General features: G+C 42.0%; 1 protein-coding gene across 3 annotated transcripts in view; it reads right to left on the minus strand.

The window, feature by feature from the left end:
* The window catches only part of enox2 (ecto-NOX disulfide-thiol exchanger 2), a 171,844-nt gene that overhangs the window by 7,994 nt on the left and 139,875 nt on the right, over positions 1-23,975 (minus strand). For 2 of the 3 annotated variants that reach the window (XM_041943805.1, XM_041943806.1), the window contains 8 exons: positions 23,235-23,441; positions 20,349-20,582; positions 18,298-18,510; positions 15,191-15,297; positions 10,405-10,519; positions 7,429-7,616; positions 5,324-5,464; positions 201-257 (listed from right to left, as the gene is read on the minus strand). In XM_041943805.1, the coding sequence (XP_041799739.1) occupies positions 201-257; positions 5,324-5,464; positions 7,429-7,616; positions 10,405-10,519; positions 15,191-15,297; positions 18,298-18,510; positions 20,349-20,582; positions 23,235-23,441 (1,262 nt within the window). The remainder of the gene's footprint in view (positions 1-200; positions 258-5,323; positions 5,465-7,428; positions 7,617-10,404; positions 10,520-15,190; positions 15,298-18,297; positions 18,511-20,348; positions 20,583-23,234; positions 23,442-23,975) is intronic. The other variant, XM_041943807.1, reaches the window with a different exon arrangement.

The following is a 23,975-nucleotide window of genomic DNA, read 5'->3' on the forward strand; positions in this document are numbered from 1 at the left end:
CAGTTGTGTCTGGGTGATTTATTCAATGACAAATGCAGTTGCAGTGAATTGGATTGGCCTGTAATGATCTGTCATGTCACTGGAAGAGGTTGGAGAGGAAAGTCAGAGGAGGAGGAAGAAGAATGAGGAGGGAGAATGAGGACACAAAACAATATCTGGAGAGGAGGGCTGAGGAGGGCTCAAACTTTTTTTCCACTTACGTTGGTTTGATTAGCGCTCTCCTCGCCGCCTCTGTCATCTTGTTTCGACATCTCCAGCTGTGGCACATTATAAACATATGAGGAAAAGCCGCTGAGAAACAAGCTAAGCGCTAATGTAGACAGACGGGGGACTGTGATCGTGCACAGCATGGTGTGCAAAAGCAGGCAAATACAAGCACTGTTTGAGTTTTAGCGCAATGTCCAGAAATGTGCTTATTTTGAACAAAGAAAGCAGAGAAACTGAACTCTATGAGCCAAAATTAGCACCAACAGTCAGCTATTATATTCCTAACAATGGAACGCTTTGTGAGTTCTGATTTACTGGGGATATTTTAGCGCAGAGATTAATTTGATTTGTCCAGCGGTTCTCAACCTTTTTGTTTTGATGTATGCTCACTGCTCTGCATGGTGGGCTTGAGTACCCCTTCAATGAACCCCTTCACTCGACAAGATGGCTTTGTGCCTTCGTACGACCATCACTTAAGCTGGCAGAAGCCGCATGCTTTTATTTAACATTGATTTTCCATTTCACTGTTCTGCTCAGCATCTAGCTAGTTTCAATACTCTTTCACTGGCAACACCTTGTGTTAAGGAGTGAAAGCAGGAGTCCCGTCAATGGGAAACTGCGTTCGAGTGCAGCTGGCCTGCGGTAACTGGAGGGTTACTGGTTACTGTGAGAACTGTACAAGTACCCTTGTTTGGGAATCACTAGCTCAACACAATCAACACCGAATTTCTAGACAGCAAGATAACCAATTCAGTAGTTACCTATCTATTTTAATTATCAAACAACAATGACAGACAGCCTCCGGTTCCAGCTTGTGTTTTAGAACATTATTAATTGAGTATCTTCGGGTTTCGGACAGTTGGTTGGACAAAATAAGCAATTTGACGAAGGCGCCACCAGCTCTGGGAAACTATGACGGGCACACCACCAGTTCTACATGCGAACATCAGTTCTCGTGACCACTCAGCTCATACCAGCTGAGGCTAAGACCACACAGCGGGTTTAGATAACTGAGGATGGGGAGTTGAAGGACACGCACATTCACCAGACAAGAAGTGTCGGATGAAAAGATGCTGTTAACGTCTAAGGGGAAGTGCAGGCTCGAGCATTTTTGAAGCTTGACTCACACGAGGGGGTAAATATCTGGATGTCTCAGCCTCTGCTGCTTCGATTTTGACCATTTTTCTTTTAATATTAATTGTTTTAATATGAGTTAATATATTTATAAAAATTCAATTCTATAATCTGCACTGGAGTACTCATTTAATTATAAAAATAACAGAACAATCAGTAATGAAAAAAATCATTAGTGGAGGCACTAAAATATAAACTGGAAAGAAATGATAAAGGCCTTTGTTGTGATAATAATAAGGTTAATAACCTGGACAACCTTCGGTGGTGTCAGTCCAGTGATGTGCGGTGACAGCAGGGACAGTGACGGAGAACTGACTGCATGAAGAGAGCTCTTCATCATGACAAATCACCCCACAACAACGCTAATCCTCACAGAAACCTACACCAAAAAATTGATTTGTCTTTCCCCCTTTAATGAGACTGCCTCTCATGATTCATGTTTTCCCACATGCAGGAATCTAATTAGTGTATTTCCCAGAGCTTACAGTTATTTCTAATCAAACTCATCACCATTAACGCCCTATTGACAACTCTCCAGCTGATCTAAAGGTAGACGACGCCTTGGCAAATTACTGCTTCACCTCTGCGTTATGTGACACCTGCAGTCGGCTCGTATGTCGCAGAGCAAACAGGCGACACATGGAACGGCTCCCTGTGTGGATTGAGAGCCTCTCGTTGGTGTTATTATCCAATTTAATAGGCGATTGAACCTGAGGCTCATTTTAATGACAGCCCTTCCTCTCATTATACAGAGCCAGAAGGAACATTAACAAACATTAGCCCTTGAATACTGGGGATATGGGACAACACCTGAAACATTAGTAAACATGACATGTCTAACATAGAAAAATGACCCTTGAAACTTTAAATTGTTAAATGAGATTGTATATCACGGCGCATTGTATTTAGCAATGCACTCTTGTATTAATACAGGCCGCCACTAATCAATATGAGATGGAGTAATGTTGGGGCAAACATGCCTCAACATGAGCTACACATTCAATCAAATAACAAATGTGATGTTGGGATGGATGAATAATGCAGCAGGAGTGGCTCTAACGGACGATGTGTCAGTGGCAGCACCAGTGGTTTACATTAGCGCAATGTCTTATGCAGGTGATATCTCCCCATCTGGTGATCACACTACTGCTGTGTCTACATACTGATATCAAAGTGATCTCTTGGCTACTGCCTCTTGGTCAATTGAAACAAAATGATTGCTCCATGTGGTGCCAGTGCAGATGTAACCCACGGGGAAAAATGTTCAGGAATGAGAGATCGTGACTGGGTTGCTGGTGGTCGATGTTGGAAAAAATCTCAGCCGCAGACAAAGAAGGAAACAGTTTGAGTGCGGTCAACCAATCGCAATATGTTTCTCGTTAGGGTTTCTTCTGGGTTTCTTTATGTGGTTGCAGTGAGAACATGCCGTCACAGAGGAGTGAACAAAATAACATCCTGCCTGGTAGAGGAATACAAATTTGAAGGGAAACACATTCAGTTTTGCGTAATAATATGTTTTGTTTTTTTGTTTTTTTTTAACATTTAAAGATGCTGTGAGACTATTTAATATCCATTATATTCTGTGACTGTATGTATTTGACATATGTTATATTCATTGCACTTTTGTTACAGGAATTTCCACAACAGCAGGCTGATGCACCACCTTTTAACCACAGCTTAGGCTGAACTTTGTGGGGAAGTCCCATAATAAATGGGTTGCACCAATCAAGTTATCATAGAGTTCAGATCTAACCTGAAAGCCTGTAAGGCAGTTTAATGTGTATCATTAAAACATGCTGTAATCAGCCCTTCTGGTCATACTGGTCACTGAATAAATCCCATCCTAGTATGACTCCAAAGTAAGTGATTCAAACAGAATCCACAGCAAAACTACATTCAGAAGCTGATCTGAAGGTAACATGAGTTAAACTAGTCAAGTTAAATATTTTGCAGAGAGAAGTGAAGCTCAGAATTCTCCCTCTGTGTTTCTGTGCTGAGCTGCAGTGGAGAGACGGTAACACACGGTAACACACAAAGAGAATTTCTGCTCGCTTCATTTGACCGGCCTGTTAAAGCCCCATATTAACTTCAGATAAACTTTAGAATGGACTTTTGCACATCCAGTGGAAGCACATCTCTTATCGGCCAGTATGAACAGGATGAATGACTACAGCAAGCAAAAACTGTTTCAGAGTTCATATGGGGCACATGACTATGGTGTGCAGGCATGCTAGTGAGCCGTTCCATGGTTGCACGGCTAGAAAAATGGGGAAGGAAAAGGTTTTTCATCATCTGCACCTGGTGCACATTTGCTGTGACTGACTACATCTGTTTACATTCATGATAACACTGATGTGCACCAACATGAGCGCTGGTACTGTGCTGTGCAGCGACTGTTAACTGGAACACATGGAGACACCATTGAAATGGACTTGCTGCTGGAAGTTAACAGAATGCAGTAACTTTGGAAGAATGTGTTGACCAGAGAAGGTAGTTTTCTGACTCTTGTTGATGTTTACATAATTTCTGACCATATTTATGCCAGGTACACTGTAGTGATCCTCGCTTAATCCTCAAAGTACAACAGAAGCGAATAATAAATGATCGTTGAAGCATTGAGGCTAATGTATATTATCTCATTAGTGAGTTCACACTTGACAGCATGTATGTGTTCTCCAAATAAAACCTGTTGTAAGCCGTATTAGCGCACATTAGCGTATGCGAGTGATGAACTAGGTGGAACATCTCCACCCTTGATTATGTTATGATTACCATAGATTAGGAATGATTAGAGTGGAGAGTTTAGTGTGAAATTAACGAGTTACATCATTTCAATGAGTGTTGACAGTCACACTTTCTCACTGCATTCAGGTAGTGCAACAGGCTGCAGGCCATGGAGTGGACAATGCAGCTTTACAAAGAGAAGGATGTGTGGGGCTGCAGCTAACAACTATTTACATTATTGATTAATCTGGTGATTATTTTCACGATTAATTGCTCTGTTCTTTAAAGTGTGAGACAGTAGTGGAAATCAGAACTTCCCAGAGCCCGAGGTGACATCATTAAGTTGCTTGTTTTATCTGACCACTTCAAAACCCAGAGATACTCAGTTCATTATCACATACCACAAGAAAAGCTTGAACTTGTCAATGTTTGTCATATTTACCCGCAAAATGACTGAAATTATTGATTGTTAAAAAGTGTTCTACCAACGGATGTAGTCCAGCCAAATTAGCCTCATGTGACCCTGATGTGGAAATGTTGTTGTCAATATGAACCCGTCTGAGGGATTTTCATACTAATGCTGAACAAACTTTGAAGGACACAAAAAGCTGTAGAAAAGTTTACCACGCACAATGAATGGCAAATAGTCCTTGAAAGGATTATTGCTTGAATACGTTTTCTATCAGATGTATTACGATACACTAATAGAAGCTAAATGAAGGGAAATCATAATCTTAAAACTCAAAGCTGTATTAACTTTTTTGGGAAGGAAATTAGAAATTAAAGCGTCGATTAGACTTGTTGTTAAAAAAAAAAAGGAAATAAGCTCCCTGGTAGGAAAATGGGAAAACCAGAACACTGATTGAAGTTAGAAATTGTCTGTCTCACTGCGGTGGGCCCTTCCCCGCAGTGTTGATATTATGAAGATGCACCCAAAATAGCTATTTGGGGATATCTGATGAGCTTAGAAAGAAGTTTTAAACTATTTACTAATTATTGAGTCATTTTCTCGACCCAAAACTACACATTACAACAATCACGCTCTGTCCTGTTGTTTATTAATGATTTATTTCTTCAATATCTTTCACGCATTGGAACTCATCTTGAACTCATTTCGTTCTTATTAAAGTGCAAATTAGACAGCGTTCACTTTCAAACTCAGAAATGAACTTTCTAATAAAACACACCCAGGAAAAATTCTTGCCCCTTCTTCAATCTGAGAACTCAGCTCACAAAACGTGTGTTTTCTGTCACGAACCTGCATTGCGTGTGTGTTTTGCAGGTTTTGAAGTCCTTCCTTCAGGTTCTGGACTTGACTCTTCAGCTGCTGTTTGTCCTCCGAACTCTTCTCCAGCTCTGCCTCCCGCTGTTTCAATTCTTCCCTCATTTTTAACAGTTGCTGCAAAAAAGAAAAAAAGGGAGAATAGTAAGCCGCTAATACTACTGTGAGCTAACTAACCGTGACAATGCTAACCTCGTACTCAAACAGCTCTGAAAGTGGAGGAACAATCAACAAACAGGAGCAATTGTTTTATTAATATTTAGCATGTAATCCCTACACCGGTAATTAGAACTTCAGCTTGATACAAAAAAGCAATTAAACACCAACATGAATTATATTTCCAATAAACATTTTCTAGAGGGAAAACAATTGTTGTATCATATTCTGTCTCACTCTGTTCTGCTGTATGTGTCCAAGAGGAGTAATTTGCCAAATCCTTTGCTTGTAAACACCAAAAAATTAGAAATTACATATGGAGGAAAGACTCATTACGGTGAAACAAAAACTGGTGTTTGATGAAGCTTTGATAGCTGGTGATTACATTCATCTCCAGTTCGTCCTCTGAAATTTTCTGCTGAACACAGATGAAACGATTCACTTCCTGCTGTGTTAATTTCAACACAAAGAAGGTCCGCGAGACGCAGGGGGGGTCTATTACAGCCAGGAAGTTTGTCTGCAGAGCTACACATTCAGTGCTTTTGTATTACATGCACTATAATTCACAAATAGAGGAAACGAGTTGCCAGTACACGCTGATAATATTTCATTGCAATTTGTGTGCCTGTGTGATACAACATGTGGAACCTGGCAAGGGGAGGTATCCAATTTCAGTGTCTTCCAATTCATTTAATCCATTCACCTAATCTTTTCATAAACACATCATGAGAGACGTAAGATGGAGAGCTAATTAGTCTCTGTGAGCAGGAATGAACAGCGGGGCCTTAATGGATTCGCTTCTTCGCCGAAACGTGAATCGATCAGAATTTCTATTACCTGTGACAGCTAGATAAGTGAGGATACTTGACAAATGGCAGAATGAGTCGATTTAGTCATTCTTTGGTTTTTAAAAGGGGTTCTGACATTGTAAGAGTTGTTCTTTTGAAAGTAGAATGCCTGGTCATCCAGGAAAGAATTACTTTACGTCACCACAATATCCATTCTCCTGACGACTTCAAGGAATTACTGTCAGTGACGGATGTTATTGTCTCCATAATTTACTCATATTTGCATCTTGAACTGTCTTCATACAACTGTGGTGTTTCGTGATGCAATTTATTTTTGGGTGTGTGTATCTATTTTCTGGTGTTTTAGTTCGTTTTCTTGACTACTCTTAATGTCAGACATTAAATTTTTGTCTCTGTCTCGATAAATGTCGGTGGACTGTGAAAACACCAGGGATAATAATAGAAAAAAGGACTTCATCATTCTGTCCTTGAGCCTGACGTGTTTTCTGAACATGTGAAAATTGTAATAATGTAAACTGAACACAGCCATATCAACCACTGGGATTGTTTAAATTGGAAATGGAAGAGCGACGATGCTGCGTGGCAACATTCAGAATCCAACATACTGATGATATTCAGGGCACATTCTCAAAGAAAAAAAAAAAACTCCAATACTTCTCATTATCTTTCTTTGAATGGTCTGAAATTGTTTTAATAGCCTTGGGTTTGTTCCAAGAATTATCTGTGCGCTGTTCGAATCATAGCACACACCCCTCCAACCGCAAGTAAAACCCGTTCCAACTGCAAATAAGCTTCTTTTAACCGGAGTAAACCTTAAAATATCATTTTTTTGGCAGCTCTTCAGAAAGGACTAACAGCTGCTCCAAACAGCTGTACTTTCCAACTTGTTCACTTCCCACATAGCACTCACACAAAGTGCTGGGTGATGAATAAATGACAGTCGGGTTTTTCATCTTGCATGGAAAATTCAATGGCTTAACCTGAGCGACCTTGTTCTTATAAAGAACCTGGAGCAGAACAGTAACAAATAGGAGTTTAAATTCATTGTTGGACAGATGACTTGAAAAAAAGTGTGAGGAGCTTCTCTCTGTGTGTAAATGTGTGTGTAAGTGCTACCTTCTGCATGCCTTGCAGGGCCTGCTGCAGGAAACTGAGCTGCTGAGAGTGTGTGTTGTCCTCCTCGCTCCTGATTGGTTGGTTCTTGCCTTGCTCCTGTTTGAGCAGCTCCACCTCGTTCCTGTAGGCGTCCAGCTGGCAGCGCAGGGAGTCGTTCTCCTCCTTCAAGGCCTCTGCTTGGGAAACACCTACAGATTTATACATGATGAACAGGCAACAGTATGGAATATGGTTTATTATGTATAACACTGCCACATGTGTTCAATTTACACCTCATTGCTACGAACTGTTATCCAGTTATCCCTGATCTGTGTCTCCTGTGGAAACACGCACAATAAAATAAAATATATATCATTAAAGCTTGCACTGTGACATTTGGAATTGTGATCGAATCGCTCATTGTTCATTTGAGTGAGAGCAGGCACAGAAATATTGAGCAGGATTGCAGGGTGGTGAGCATTTTAAAATTCCGAGCATAGGGGCAAAAGTGTAGATTTAAATATGACTTTTTATGCAAATTTCAGTCGTCTTGAAACACAAAATGTCCTCTTGATAGATGTCTGCAGATAAATACATCTCTGCCCGTGCCTGCAGGAGCATTTCAGAAAAGGGTCTTGTCTTGACAACAGAATCTGCAGATTAAATCAATATACTTTTTCAATTCTGGGTCAATTTTGGATTAATTAGCGCCTATGATTTCGCACCTAGATTCAGAGACAAAGCTTCGAAGGGAAAAAAAGGACTGAAACACAATGATTGATGGGCAGCCTCTAATTGTCTGCAAACAGGATGGCTTCCTCTACGGAGCCACGCCAGCCAAACTCATGGGTATCGCAGCACTTGTAGCCATTTGCTATATCAAAATGATGAACCAAACATGATTTTGCAGGAACGAAGGGGAAATAAAACTAAACCAAGGATTCATGAACCCACATGAACATCATTGGGGAGAGTCCTGTCCTCACAACTACACAACTCCATCAATAAGAGACCTGGCATCATAGGCAAAAAACTCCACAGCTGTCATTTGATTCCAGTTCAAATGCTGCTACGTCCTGAATGGTGCAAGCAAAATAACTTTTTTCTGACTCAGCTCTACTCACATCAAAACCAAAACCGAAATCTCTCATGTGAAACTCAAACTGTTCTCACTTTGGCCAAAAATACTGTGTTCATGTAGCATCACATCACTTGTATTATGAAGAAGCACATTAAGAAAACACGCTCTCAGGACCCTGAAAAGAATCCTAGACAGGCAACAGTGTCTATCAAAGGCCCCGTATTGTCAAACTATCTGCAAGTTACTATTTGGATATTCACTACACGTCTGATGATCAATCAGTAACTACAGTGTATTAACATAAACTACTGAAAGATGTGATAATCCCAGAGTGTTTTGTCCAATACCTCTCTCCTGGACATTTGACCTGACATATTGAGCAAAGAGAGGAGACAGTGGGAGTTATTACTGTATGAGACCAGCTCAGCTTCAGAGATGTCCAGTATTATCAGCTCTGCTCTCCTCCTGTGGGCCTTGAGGGGAAGCTCTTTGGGAAAGTGCAATACACTGACTGGTCTGAGGAGATAAGCCCCATCCTGTGTGTGTATGTGTGTCTGTGCACGCACATGAATGCATGTCTGGTTAGGTTTTGTGTGGGCGTTCATGAGTGCTGCCTGCAGTCTATCATGGAGGACCATTGGCGGTGTTAATGAACTCTTGCTGGGTGAGTGTGTGTGTGTGTCCATCTTGTGTTTGTGTGTACTTTTCTCCCAGCAAAATGAGGGTTTGAGGTGAGAAGAGTATTGATCTGCGAGCCTCATCAACTTGGTGTGAGGAGATGTCAACCACTTGGCCAGATTCTGAGCAATTCCCCTTCTGTTACATAACAGGCAGTGCTATCGACCTGCAGATATCCATGAGCGTGCATGTATACACACATACCTACAGGCAACAGAGCCATGCACACGGGCGGTTCTTTTGCTTTCTATTCTGTACATGAGTCAGATGCAGCGCATCGATTCACTTTTTAGGAGGCTGTAGTCATAACACAGGTGTTTTCAGTGAGGCTGGCTGACGTGTTAATATGCCCCTTTGCTTAAAGGTTAGTGAGTAAAGGAGGTGTAGCTGTCAGCCTGTTAACACAACTACCAAGAAGTGTCACATTAATACCAGCAACATCAGCCAATCCTGTAGCATCGAGCAAAATGACAGGTCTTTGACAGCAATGCTAATTACTGATAGCTAAATAGCAAGGTTGCAAAAGAGAATGGGCTGAGCTGATGACTGCATTTACATACATTTGCATGCTGATTAGAGAGGCTGTCATAAAAGCAAATGGCAGAGATCAGAATTATTAAAAGGCAAGAAGAAAGCGTACATGAAGTGAGCATTACAACACGCAGAGGCACAAAACACAAGATGACATGTGGTGGTTATGGTTACAGGCATGTTGCCCTGGTGACTACTCTAGACTTGGGGTTATTGTTATGGGGGTTGAGAGATTAGCAGCACTGTTAGTTTTTGTTGCTTCAGCAAACACAAAGCGACTCCTTTGAGGGAAAAACAGGAGATTATGGCACTTCAGTGGTACCCTGATCTTAGATTAGATGGCAGCTGGCAGGTGTGAACAGATTCTCTCTCTCTCACACACACACACACACACACACACTCACTCGTATGGAGTTGCGTACATTCACAAGGGTGGACTTGGGTGGATGCCATTTAGCAGTCATGTTCACCATCAACTCAGTAAAGCGTGTGTGGTGTCAGCATCTTGATGTACTTTGAATGTGTTTTTTATTCATGTAGAGTTGTCACATGCTTGGGGGATGATAACTGTCATTTCAGTCAACCACAGCTGTCTCCTTCAGTCATTCAACGCTCTTCGTGCTCATCCTCTGGAGACCTTGATCAGTGTATGGCCTGTCATGTTGACAGAAGTGTTGAACAGTGAATATGTACATGCATATGCATACCTGAGTCCTCAGAGTCCTTGCTGTCAGGGGCGTCCTCCATGTCATCATCAGACATCTCCATCTCCTCCTCCCGCCTGATGCCCATCAGCTGCTCGTTGTGCATGTTTCTAATCTCCTGCAAAACAAGGCCAAAAGAGGGGCGGTTAGAACTGCAGAGACTCACGGCTGATGCACGTTTTAGCAGGTGCTAGCAGGAGTAGGATTGTTAATGTGTAGCAACAGCTGTAAAGAATACGTATAACAGATCAGTAGAGAACAAAGGCGTGTAGATGAATAAAGATGAAAAGGATGGTCTCAGAGCTGGTACTTAATACCTCCTCTGGCACAGCAATAGGGCAGGTGGTAGCACAAATTTAGCCAGATCCCACAGTTTGTCTGTGTTACTTGGAGAAAACAGCACACTCATGCAGCTAAAATACATCAAGTATGACTCTGAAAACCACAGCTTCAATAACATCAGAAGATGCTGATTTAAGGACAACAAAGCATGAAATGTGTCTTAGTTGGTTCTTTTACATCCATGTTTTATTCTTATTGAGTACAAATCTGGAAATCCACAGCAGTAACTGTAAAACACCAACCCTCTGTGTTTTACTTTACCCCTCCATACTGAATCACTAATGACTACATCCATCTGGAGAACAGAAAGCAGAAGCAGGTTTCGGAATGGTCAAGCCACTGAACTAGACGGGCTGCAAATTAAACCAAACCCTGCAGGTGTGTGTCAAGAGAAAAGCCCAACAAAAAAGACAAAACCCCCATTACACACTACACGCATGGCATTCAAGCTTAGACCAAACCATGAACATACTGTCGATTAATACAAGTGTTTTTAAGGGGCTTCAAACCCCGTTCAGCTTTCATTCCCTGCTGTGAGATGATGTTTGGGCTACACGCTGTCTCCGTTAAAAAGAGGAGGTCTGATGCTAAAGGAGCAGGAGAAAAGACATCACAGCCGATTAACCTGTGAAGAGACACAGAGTGATGCCTCTTCTACACAAAGGGGGTTGAAGGTCACAGACAAATGTTCACACAACATAAGTGGACCATTGACATTGAAGTCAGGATTACATGTAAATGTAAACACGGGCAGGAAAAACAACATTTTTATTTCAACAAAATCTTTTGGAAATATTTATTATGCTGAAGTGCAATTTTGTCACAGGCTTATTTTATGAAGAGATGATCAATAACACTGAATTACTGCCTGGTCCTCGCTGAAAAAGTGACATTGAGTGAGTGCTTTACTGGCTGATATATATAACATGTCACCTAATATAACACCTCATGTAAGAACTAATATATAAGAACTAAGTGAGCCAGTTAGGAATTAGACAAACATTATTGGGTTGATAACATTTTTATCATTACATTGATTAGATGATAACCTGCAGTGCTGAACCTCACACCTCAAAGGCCGTCCAATAAGATCCAGTCGACGTGTACTACAGGAAGGCGATTTCATCTTAACATGCTTCTTCTACTGAATAAAGTTTAAATGATCAGATGTGAGATTTTTGGTGTATTACAGCAGATCTGCATAAATCCCACTTTATTCTCCTTTAGTGACCAATCACAGCCTTGATAGAAAGTACTGCTCCCAATGATTTACCTTACACAAACTATACAAACGAGGATATCTGGTCATCACGTTAGATGAACATTCAGACATTTAACATGTTAAAGAACACAAGTTGAACAGTTCTCACTTGACAGTTTAAACCAGTATGTATTGAAACATATATATATTTATATATATAACACCAGTTTAAAGAGGCATAAGCGTTCGGTGCGTTCAATGACAGACTCAAAATACTCCTAAAAAGCAAAAGGGAGCAAAAAGCTGCCCAAGAGTAAGCAAACTTACAACCATCTGTCAGCTGACATTACCAGCCTGAGCACATGGCAGAGGTCAAACAGGTACTCTGCACACACAACCACACGCAGACACACAGCCATCTGGTGTGTGTGTGGATCATGTGCGTACGCATGCATCCGCTGCATACACACAAGCGCGCACACCACATGAAAACACTGATAGAGGGAGGCAGCTGTTGTCTGATTCTGCCTGGGAGCTGCAGCTACTCAACACTGGTGCTCGTTCCATATTTCACCTCCAGGCCTGAGGATCATACTGAATATACAATGACTGAGAGTGAAACTGGCTGGCTATTTGATGATAAACTATCCCTGAGCAACTGCACTTACTTACCGATGCTCCTTACGCTGGCCAGAGGCTGCCAGTCCTATACATGGCAGCCTCTGAGGCAGGCCTGTATGATCAACATGAAAGTAAATGTGGATGAAGCCACATTTTTGAAATTGAATCAAATCACTCCACGTACTGTAAACGAAGGACCTGTGCTGACAGAATGAGCGCCCACATGTGCAGCTCTTTGCAGCTTATTGACACTTTTAGCTCATTATTTTGGTTCTCTGACCTTCAGACTTCCTCATCAAGACTCAGAGAGGAAGCTCATGTTCTCCTGCAACTGTTGGCTGACAGGTTAGACATAACAACAAGGGTGTGTCAGGTCTGTTTTTTATGGGTTGCTGGAGTCTTCCTGGTAGTTTAAATGTTAAATGAAGCTTTAAACCTGCAACGACAGATTTGTGGCCACTTGGAGACAGCAGGAACAAGCCGTAAATACAGCACTGACACATCACTGCTTTCAGAAACCGTTAGCAAACGTTTGCTTAGAAGACATTTGTACATCATGTTTCTGGTCACCTGATGAATGCAAGTCCAACATTCAATCTCTTTATTTCTGTTTTACGTTAATTTACTCCTGAGGGAAATATCCGGCTCTTTAGTTGCTAAACGCTCAACTGTGTTCACCAGGTGGTTGCTAACTTTGTCTGACGTTTGGTACTGAGTGCATAGCGAACAGACAGCCCTATAGGTGACAACGCTGTCGTGCTGCTGGGAAAGATGCTGAGCAAGCGAGATCAAAATTTTAGAGAACTTTTTAGAGAGCTGAAAGCCAGCAAATGCTCCGTACAGCCGTAGAGTCCGGTGATAATTATCGGTAGGTTTGTCACTATGAACAAACACAGTTAGTCATTTGATCCATTGTTAAGATAAAAATACTGTTTATGGTATGCAGGCAAAAAAAAACCCCAAAAACTTATTACGAGCATAGTTTATATCTTAATTATTTTTAGGAGGGTTTAATTTCTACAAGTTGACTGTATAATTCCCTACTGTGTATAAACTTAAGGACAGCTAAGGAGAGATACACAATCAATTTGGGCGATGCTGAGTGCAAATGAGCAGACAGATGTCTTCAAATGACATCTTTCTGCTCGCCTCATGCTTAGACACACACACATGCAGGAAACACACTCTGAATGAGAATAAAGCCTATTCTCACAGGTATAACACACGGTGAAGCAGCTGCAAGAGAAAAACACTACAAAGAACTTTTGAACCAGGATGTCTTTTAAGGGATTTATTCATAACAATGTTTTCTGAATGAGGACACATTCTGCAGTAAACTGTCCACCCACAGTGGTCTCTTTCACTCGCATCTATGGTCATGTTGTACTCCCTGGTGTATGCAGTGTGTATAAAGCACATCTATAAAGAAAGTCTGAGAAAGAATGGACATACCCCCAGGGCCTGATGAAAACACTCTGGTATCCACATAACAGATTTCAATACTTTGTGCTACAGCGTATATAGAGGAGAGAGTGACTGCCTAATGAGCAGATCCCTGAGAGACCCTCAAGGTCTGAGCGAGGGAAGACAACAATACAAAAGTGTTCTTTACTGACGTCACACAACCAGACACGCACTCAAGGGCTTGCATATAAACATGCATCATCCAGCTTCCTACTTACTCATCGTGTGTGTTAAAAGGTCTCCACACAAGCTAGTATAATAAGCAATAATAAGCAAGTTCTAATAAATGGCTGCTGTAAAGACGGGTGATTTCACTATTTTCACGATTCTGCAGCAAATCTGAACATTAGCGCAACAATTTTACTTTTTAACACCTACCTTTAAAGAGATGTTTTAGTACAAGTTGATTGCTGCTCCTGCTGTATGAGATTCTGTTATTAGTGTGTGTGGGTCTAAAATTACTCTAATCTTCAAGCTGTTCAAAAAACTTACCAATTGGATATGATCATATACGGTCCATTAGACCCAGGACTGCACCACACTCCAGACCCTCCATTACATACAACTCATCATCATGCCAATTACCACTCCATTTGGCAGAGACAGGAAAAATGGTAAGCAGAGAGTGGATGACAAAAACATGGCGTCAGATTTGAAAATAAATGTGCTCTTTTGGCTCAAGATGTTCCTCCTTAATTATCCGCTCAAAACAAAATCTTACAGATTGGCTGGTGCAGGGGGAAAAAGGCTTGTACAGATTTACCTGTGTCTGGACACCCTTTGAAGAGATGGAAAACTCACCCAACAGCTTGTATCACAGGGGAGGACAGTGGTGGAGGAAGGAGAGGGGAGGGGTGGAGGTTTGTGACCTGGTTTTGTTTGTATCTCACCCTGGCTGGAGTGAGCAGGCACCTGTTCTGTATCCTGGCTTCATTCAAAGTACTTACTGTAACCGAGTCTGCTCTTTTGACATCTGATTTCTTCACTTGTTTAAGTAAGAGTATCATTATGTGACCCTACTGTCAGCATTCTAACTACCAATAGAAAAATAAAGAACTTTACAATGAGTAAAAGAGAGAAACAGGTGTTGTACAAAATGGGATAAAGTCTAATTTTCCATTAATCATGTGAACAACAGAATGAAATCAAAAGCGTACTAACCTCTGCTTGTTTGCGCCACATGTCCAGGTTCTTGCGCTGAGCTTTGGAGAAATGGTCCCATGCCTTTTGTTTGGAAGCAGCTTGGAATACAGACACAATCTGTTCAACTGTGGCGGGATGCAGGGAAGGACCAGAGACCATCCAGAGACAGAGAGAGAAAGAAAGACAGAGGGCAGGTGGGAAGGAGCAGAGGAGTGAGAAAGTGGAGTCAACTAGGGATGTAAAGAACTGTGTGTGTGTGTGTGTGTGTGTGTGTGTGTGTGTGTGTGTGTGTGTGTGTGCAAGCGTGTGATCTACTTACCAGCTGATGCCACTGCATCAACTTGTGGATGGTTGGTCAGATAGTTCCCACATGCAAAATGTGAATAAATACTTAATAATACTCTAACTTCCTTAACTCATATATGATGTTCTGTTTTTTTTCACAATAAAACCTCTTAATACTGCAGCTCACCTAATACTGACTTAGAGTTTTATTAGGCAGTGGTATCGCTGTACTGAAGGGATTACCCTTTTGGTCCAGAATAAAATATCTCAACATTTAATTTGTCAAATATTATGTATTATGACCAAATATCTGCAGTACTAATACCTACACTGTACTTTGTGCAGTCAATACGAGCACGCTAACATGCTAAACTCAGAGTGTGAACACGGCAAACATCACACCTGCTAAACATCAACATGTTGACAAAGATCCTCTGTGCCCTCGTGCAGCCTCACAGCGCTGCTAGCACGGCTGTAGACTCTTTGTCTCCTTTCATATTTGTTTAACAAGGGAAATTTTGCTAAGCAACTGGCAGCTGCCAAAAATAACCTACTTAAGTGTGCCACTGTTGACCACTGTGGAGCTCCACCGCAGCAGTCGGCTGTTAGGAATCTTGCCCAAGGACACCTTTTCAAAGTAGCACAGTGTTCCCGATTTACGTTCCCTATGCAGATTTCTCTCTTCTTTAAAAAGGAACAGCTTCAAGCCTCTGCAGTTAACCCTTCGATGCAGTTGTAGCTGCAAAATGATGGCGCAGAAACTGAACAGAGGACTAAGTCTCATTTAGGACCAGACCTTTAACTCTGAGGTTTACTACATGTGTCCATGTGCACGATGACAGCGTCCACCTCAGCCTCAGTCTATTGATATAGTTATTCCATGTTGTCATGTGGGTGGTCATGGAGGAGTGCATGGGTGGTCTGTGTATCCCAGAGGTCCTAATGTACACAAGAAGGGTGTGGGGAGTCAATATGACCACCAGCTAAGTGTGTATGTGTGTGTGTGTTTGCAGAATGTCTGTGAGAGAGAGAACAGTGCAGATCAATAGCGTCTTCCCAGCACCCTGTAATTTGATGGAGCAGATCGATGGTGAAGTCAGAGAAGAGAGGAAAGGGTAGACAGACGTTCAGGCCTGTGAGCTTATATGAAAGTATCTGTGTGTGTGGTGTGTGTGTGTGCGTGTGGGTGTGTGTGTGTGTGTGAGAGAGAAACATTTTCATATTCTACCTGTTTTCAATGTGGTAGAAAGTAGTTCAAACAGAAACTCTTCACACTGAGGTCTGCGGATTATCTTTAGAAAAAGGGACATTGTTTCTGGAGAGGCAAGATGCTTTTGAGCCTTTGAAACATATTTTTTTCTCAATACTTTGAGCACCACAAACAAATCTCTCTGCACCTTTATTGTATTGGTGCAGCAGCAGAAGATTGGGAAGCCAATATCTAAAACCGGGGCAAAGAAAACGAAAGCTATATGCATGTTGAAACACCACTTGAGATTAAGTGACAATACAGTCTTTGTGACGTGGGTGAACTGACCTTTGAAGTGTCATATTGTGTCAAAGCTAGACCTACATGATCGGCAAAAAAAAAAAAGCATCAACAGACTGAATGTGTTTGGTATGGACAGAGAGTTGTTCCTGAGTAAAACTTCCTCACAGGAGGCCAGTCTTCATGTTATCATTAACATGACCCGCAGTGCGCTAACAGGAAGGCAAAGTCATGAATAGGAAAGTGTTTGCATGGGCTGAAATGATGGAGGATAGCTGACACAAGGACTGCATCTCTGCTTCTCTATATGTAGTTCAAACCACACACACACACGCCTTCTATGTCATCTATGTGTAGTATTCACCCAAAACACATACACAACAAAAATTGAGTACTTGTCTTCGTGCTCAAGGATGTTTACATTCTATTTGACATGCATGTGTGCGCTGAAGGCAGCGTTGGAAACCAGAAACTGCACAGTCAAAGTTGTCAGATGTGGGAAGGTCGTATATTTTGCCTTTGGCCTTTCATCAGCCGAAATGAGCCAAGCATGCATGTACTGTACATGTTTGTATTCATGCAATGAATGTACTGAGCTACTTACTACTTTCATCTGAAGGCAGCCTGAATAAATATTCCAGCCAAGCCACTGGCACCAGTAACTTTTTTCCTTGTAAGGTTTAAAATATTTGTGTCTCAGGCGGAATAAAAAACGAGCAAGAGACTGAATGCCTAGCAGGGTGATACAACAACACTGTTAGGAAAGGAATTAAACTTACCTTTAAGCCTTCCAAAAACAAACTAGCATGAAACAGCATGGTTTCTATGATGCTATGAAACTCAATGATCTTTATATCCACAATGTGTTCTCCTTGGCGATAAATACTGTGCACACATGCTCTGTGCATCACGTGAGCGTCATGAAGGGCTGTGATCAACATTATACTTACTTATTTGCAGCATTAAGCACTTCAGGCACAAAAAGTCTTGATGTGGGTTTTGTCTTCCGTTGTGAATGCCTGACTGTATACTGCCCTCTCATCTACAGAATGTTAATGTTGTGTGTCTAGTCCTCTGACATGAAACTTACACTGAACCAGAAACTTGGCCAAGCATGGACTGGACTCATTATTATCCTCCTCCTCCTGTACAGAGCATACTGCCCAACAACAAGTATGATGTATTCTGGTTATAAACTTTAATGAGTCACTGTCTCGATCAGTGTGAGTGGTCCTGAACTTATCTTTGGCCTCTATACAAAAATGATGATACGCTGTTGAGCATTTACAGTATATGAACTGAATGACACGTCCAAGTCTGTAGTGTGTGTGACTGAGAGCAGGAGACTCACATTGACCCACTATGCCGGCCAGAGCGGTCTTGAACTTGTCTTTGGCCTCTTCCATCTCCTTCTCATGCTGACTCTTCTCGCTCGTCAGCCGGCGGATGTGGCCGTTGGAGGACTGGATCATGGAGTAGAAGTTGTTGGCGTTCCTGCGGTTGACTTCACCTCGTTCCAACCAGGTCAAAAGAACGCGCACTGCTTCGGGAAACTTGCCGTCGTCTGGCCAAGTAGGGAAGACAAAATAAAAATAAATTATTCCTGCACAGTCCCGGGACACTAACGGTGGTGAAAACAAGAGCTGGCGAGTCAAAAAAAAAAATTGCAAAACCTTGTGAAACATTATAAACATATTTCATATATGTCAGACAAGGCTGTACATTGTGACCAGACAACCCTGCTTTCTGGTAGGTAGCAGATATACACAACAGTACAAAGGCAAATACAGATAACTTTAAATGAATACAGTAGCAACCAATTTTTATTTTGTTGAGTGAAAAGTAGACAGACTAAAGCAAGGTGACACTGAATACGATTAAAAATAACACCACCACCACAGTAAGCTGAAGAGAACAAGGACGAGAGAACAAAAAGACTTCTGCGCTATTGGATGAAAGGAAAAAAGAGAACATATGACAGACTGCCACACTCTTCAGCGACAGAACAACTTCAGCGACCACAGTGACTACGTTTCCATGCACACAATATTCTGGTTTTTGCCCTCATTCTCAAAAAGACAATGTTCCTACGAAGCTGTTTATATGGCTGATGGAAATTAACATTCCTGTTCACATGCAGCCGTGCATGAACAAACACGGCCTCCCTCTTTCATTCGTTCAACCACCCTCTTGAAAAGGTCAGCGTTGTGATATTTGCCCATATCCAAAAACCTGTTGATCCAAGATGACCAGAAATGTGGGCTTTTCTTCTGTGCATGCATCTCTACCCCCACCTTGCAAACTGCTGGCTAGGCGATGCACAGAGCTGACAGGCAAGAGGCCGTGTGCGTCTTAATCAGAATATGCTCCATTCCAAATAAGGTCTTTTTCATGGTATTAAAATGGAATATGTTGTGTAATGACCTGTATAAAAATCAGAATATTGTCACGTTAGGAATAATCATGGAATGTTACTGTGCATGCAACAACAGTCGATGACACCTGCACAATATGGAGAAAGAAGCAAAAATGAAATGAAATGAAACCCATTTAGAGGCAGTCGGAGTGAAAAGTTGAGCTTCTTGTCGTCAAAAGGACAAATGTGGTTTGGAGTACAGGAATATAACTGGCACCGAAAAGTGCTAAACCTCTTTTTGGAACTTGGAACATTCAGAAAAAAGTAAACCTCAATCTGCAGCAAATAGCCGGGTTGTGCGTTTTCCCAGCCTTAAGTGATCAGAAACAAATCCGAGGCTGCAACAGCACCGTGTTCGAGTTCTTTACACCAAGGCCAGGGAAGGCAGAGCTAAAAAAGACACTCACAAATGGTAAAGAGGCAGAAAGTCACAGCCATTTTGTTATCGTGCAACTGTGACTGAGACCTGGAAGTGTCATTGCTCATTAGTGGAACAAGTTTATCCAGCCAGAAACCCGACGGAAAGCCGAGAAGGGGGGGAGGGGAGGAGAAAATGGAAAGGATGAGCAGAGAAGAACAGAGAGTGCAGAGAGGAGAGGACTAAGGACAAGATAAGAGAGAGGAGCATGTGCTGAGGGGAGAGTAACCTGATATACTGTGTTTAACAGCTTTTGTGTAACGTCTTTCGAAAACAAATGCACTCAATTTGTTGGAACATCAGAGAAACTGCTTTGTCAGTTTTAAAAGCTGCAGTTTTGGGGCATTCCTGTAATGCACTGGCTGGCATCGGATGCCCTCTGCAAGCACACACATTCATTTCTACCATATCTGTTTGCATGAAGACCGATGAAGTGCCATGAGTGGATCCACTTTAATGAAATTCTTTGTCAAGGTTTTACTTCTTTACCAAGCTCTGTTTCTTGAGTTTTATCATATCATGCACATATTTTTTTTTGCATGTCTTACAGTTCACCATGGCTACCAACCTTTGATCTTGTCTCCCAGCTGGCTGCACTCGTGCTCGGAGTAGTGGACGATGGGAGGAGGCGAGGGCGGCCGGAGGCGATCCTCCTCCATCTTGCGACGGTGCCTCTCCTCTCTGGCCAACATGCGCTGGCGACACTCCCACTCATAGAGGTCGTCTCGGGCCTGGGCGAAGTCCACGTGGAGACGGCCGGTGTCTTTTTTGTCTGTGCTGGAGCCTAAGCGGACACGATAGCCTGTAGGAGAGGTGGAGTGTCAGAATTAAAAACCAAAAGAAAGAGGAGATGAGAGGAAGTGAGAGAGGGGAAAAAGGAAATATGATGGGAGAGGCAGGTGGTGTCAGTCTGCCAGTCCACCAGTTTGATCCCTCCTGAAAAATCTCAACTACTATTGGATGGATTGCCATGACGACATTCATGACATTAATCATAACAGTAATAACTTTGGTGATCTTATGACTTTTCCTCTTAGGCAAACACAAGGTTGACATTTGTGGTATGTATTTCCATGAAATCTGCTGCACACAGCAATGTCCCCCACAGGATTCTAATTTTTTCATGTAGTGCCATCATTTTAATTGGTCCAAAGCTTCGTGACCAAATACCTTCTCAACTAATGACATTCACATCAGCCTCAGCTGCACTTGTGAGCATGCCAGCATACTGATGCTAGCATTTAGCTCAAAGCACTGCTATGCCCGCGTCGAGTCTCACAGAGAAGATGGCTGTAGCCTCTTCATCTTGTTATTTGACAGTGGAGAGCAACAAGAAACAAAGGGGGACAGAGAACAGAGTGACATGTGACAAAAGGTCCCGAGTCGGTTTCGGGCTGACGAAGCCTGAATGCCTCTAATTTTTGACAGCCGTCAACTTCACACTTCCTACTCACATCTGACAGTCACTCTTTTATCATACAGTGCTCATTTCTCGCCGATTTTGCAAATATACGATATGATAGTCACTAAAGTCCTACATCTTCCAGACAAAAATGAAAAAAACAGAATGGTTGAATTAGGGACACTGTGCATCTTTTTCAATGCAAATTCAAAACATGCCTGGAAGCTTGAATTTGAGTCAAGTGAACAACAGCACATGAAAGAAGGAGCAGGAACCATAAGAAGGTACACACATGAGCTTTTCTTCGATTCGTTCCAGGGTGTCTATCTGGGCCAGTCGTGAATCAACTTCCACACTATGAACCACTGACCACTTTACCACTTTATGGGGGTCTCTCTTTGCACGTGTCATTTCCTTTTTAGCTTGTTGGATACCGTCATTTCAGAGGATTTACTGTTGCTGTAAGGTTTTAAGGAGTACACAGGGCCTGTGTCGTTTTGTCAATACATGAGAGAGACTTAGAGAGGCCAATTACTTCTCTAGTAGCACTGAAAGACCACAATATCCCTCATTACCTCACTACTCCCCTCTTATCCTCACACTCTCCTCCTTACTCAATTTTCACTAATGGCTGGTTGCGGAGCTGAAGTGAAATCATGCCTATTTTGTGATTTAATTGGTTGAAATGATCAGGGAGAGTGTGTGTGTGTTTGTGTGTGTATGTGCATTCTAGCTGGACACAATAATGATGCCCGGTGCGATTCACCCACTCTCATCACGGCAAAAGGTGGGCAGTGTTGGATGCCAGTGCAAACAGGAAAAGAAATGCATGTGAGTTTGGGGGGTTCTCCAGTCCGCTCTCTCTGCTTCAGGCTACCAATCTAATACTACGTCAATATTTCATATGAGGAGTGTGCTGGTATTGCTGGAGTGTGTGTCTTTGCTGGGTACTGTGTTTACATAGGGTGTGTGTGTGTGTGTGTGTGTGTGTGTGTGTGTGTAGGTGGGGTATTGTGTATGGGAAAACTACACAGCTCCGTCATCTGGCTAATATATGGTCCTCAGCTCCCACATCTCACCGTAAGAATAGAGGCAGACGAAAACACAGGATCGTTCATTCGAACTAATTCACACACACACACACACACACACACGCACACACGCACGCAGGCACACACATTGGAAATGCATGACCATACTCTTAATAACACTGGGAATGCTCCTGAATTGGCTGCTAGGTTATGCTATGTTAAATGGTTTTTTTTAAAACAAGGAATATTTCCCAGCTGAGGATGAATAAAGTATATCTATCTATTTATCTATCGACAGAGATTTAAGACGCCTGGACTTTAATTAATGGTAATTAATATTTTCTGTTGTCTAACCTTCATTACTCTTGTCCACTGTGAGCGTACCAACTGTTAACCCAGTAGAGTTGTGAAGGGGGAGGCAGAAGCTGGTTCTGGTTTGAATGAACTTCCTGACATAGAAATGGGAATATTGTGAATAATATAATGATCATTTAGGTTTGTGGTGTGACTACCAGTTTTAATTATTTACTTTTCATGTTTCTGAGAAATCCTTTTTTCTGAGTACATTTGGCATGCCGGACGGCTCTAAATAATACAATACCCATGAGCCCCGGCATTCGTTGCTATTAAGAAGAAGGCACGGATCAGAGCTGTCGTGGTTCAAAATGTGTTGTCGTTACAGGTGCGAACAAAACACCAGACCAAAATTTACACAGAATCCAAAAGTCAATTAATCTAAGATGCAGAATGTCTTCAACAGTGCACAGGTAGCAGTGTTCATAATATAATTTGAAGCTCTGTGATTGGATATTTCTTACCAAAACGCACCAACTTTCTAATCAAGGTAGAAGATATTTTCTGATGCGGTTGTTCTTTTATCAACCGTGAGAGCGCTTCACCTGTGACTCACCTAACATTGTCTCTGTCTAGTTTTACCTCCAGGGCCCCATTTCACAACTCTGTGTGTTCTTGCTTGACATTACTCCAAGTAATTTGTAAGATGAGGAATGATGACGATTACCTGATAAGAAGAGAGCCTTGTCCACAGTAAACTCCTCAGCAAATCTTATATGACAGAAGTTTTTCTTGCTTTTGCGTATGGCGGTGATATCACCACACTGTCCGAAGACCTCCATGATGAGCTGCTCGGTAGCGTTCTCTGGCAGGCCCCCGACAAACACCGTCTTGCACCCTGGAGGGCGCTCTCTTGTGGCCGGAGGGGGAAGGTCTGGAACACAGGAGAGAAAGTACAGTTATGTGTGCGTGTCAGTCATCGCTAGGTTTAAACATTAAGGCTGGGCTGCAAAAAAACCCCCTAAACGATGACACTGTGTACATGCATTTACAAAACAAACAACTCAACAAACGGTTCAGCTGTCCCAGAACTCAACAAACTCATTGATGTTGAGTATGAATTATGCTCTTTGAGATGGGGAAAACAATATGTTCAATGGTAGGAACATACCGTTTTGATTGAATCGCTGCTGGAAATCATTCAGGCAGACCGGAGGAGCAGGTCTGATTTCCTGTCCTTTGTTTTCACTCAAAAAGCAGCACGTACGCCTCTATGTATAGTCAACAAATGAAAATGCAAATAACAACATTATCTGAACAGAGGAGGAAAAGGAGCAGCTGCTCACTTGTAGCTTCAACCCCAAAAATATATCTATTCAATTCTTATCTGAAATGGCGCATTTGAATAGCACTGACTCCAACAGGTTTAACAAATAACCAAAGCCAGGGTGTTTATACTGTGAAGTCT

This window comes from Chelmon rostratus, chromosome 9, assembly GCF_017976325.1.
Source record: "Chelmon rostratus isolate fCheRos1 chromosome 9, fCheRos1.pri, whole genome shotgun sequence".
In the NCBI taxonomy this organism is placed as follows: domain Eukaryota; kingdom Metazoa; phylum Chordata; class Actinopteri; order Chaetodontiformes; family Chaetodontidae; genus Chelmon; species Chelmon rostratus.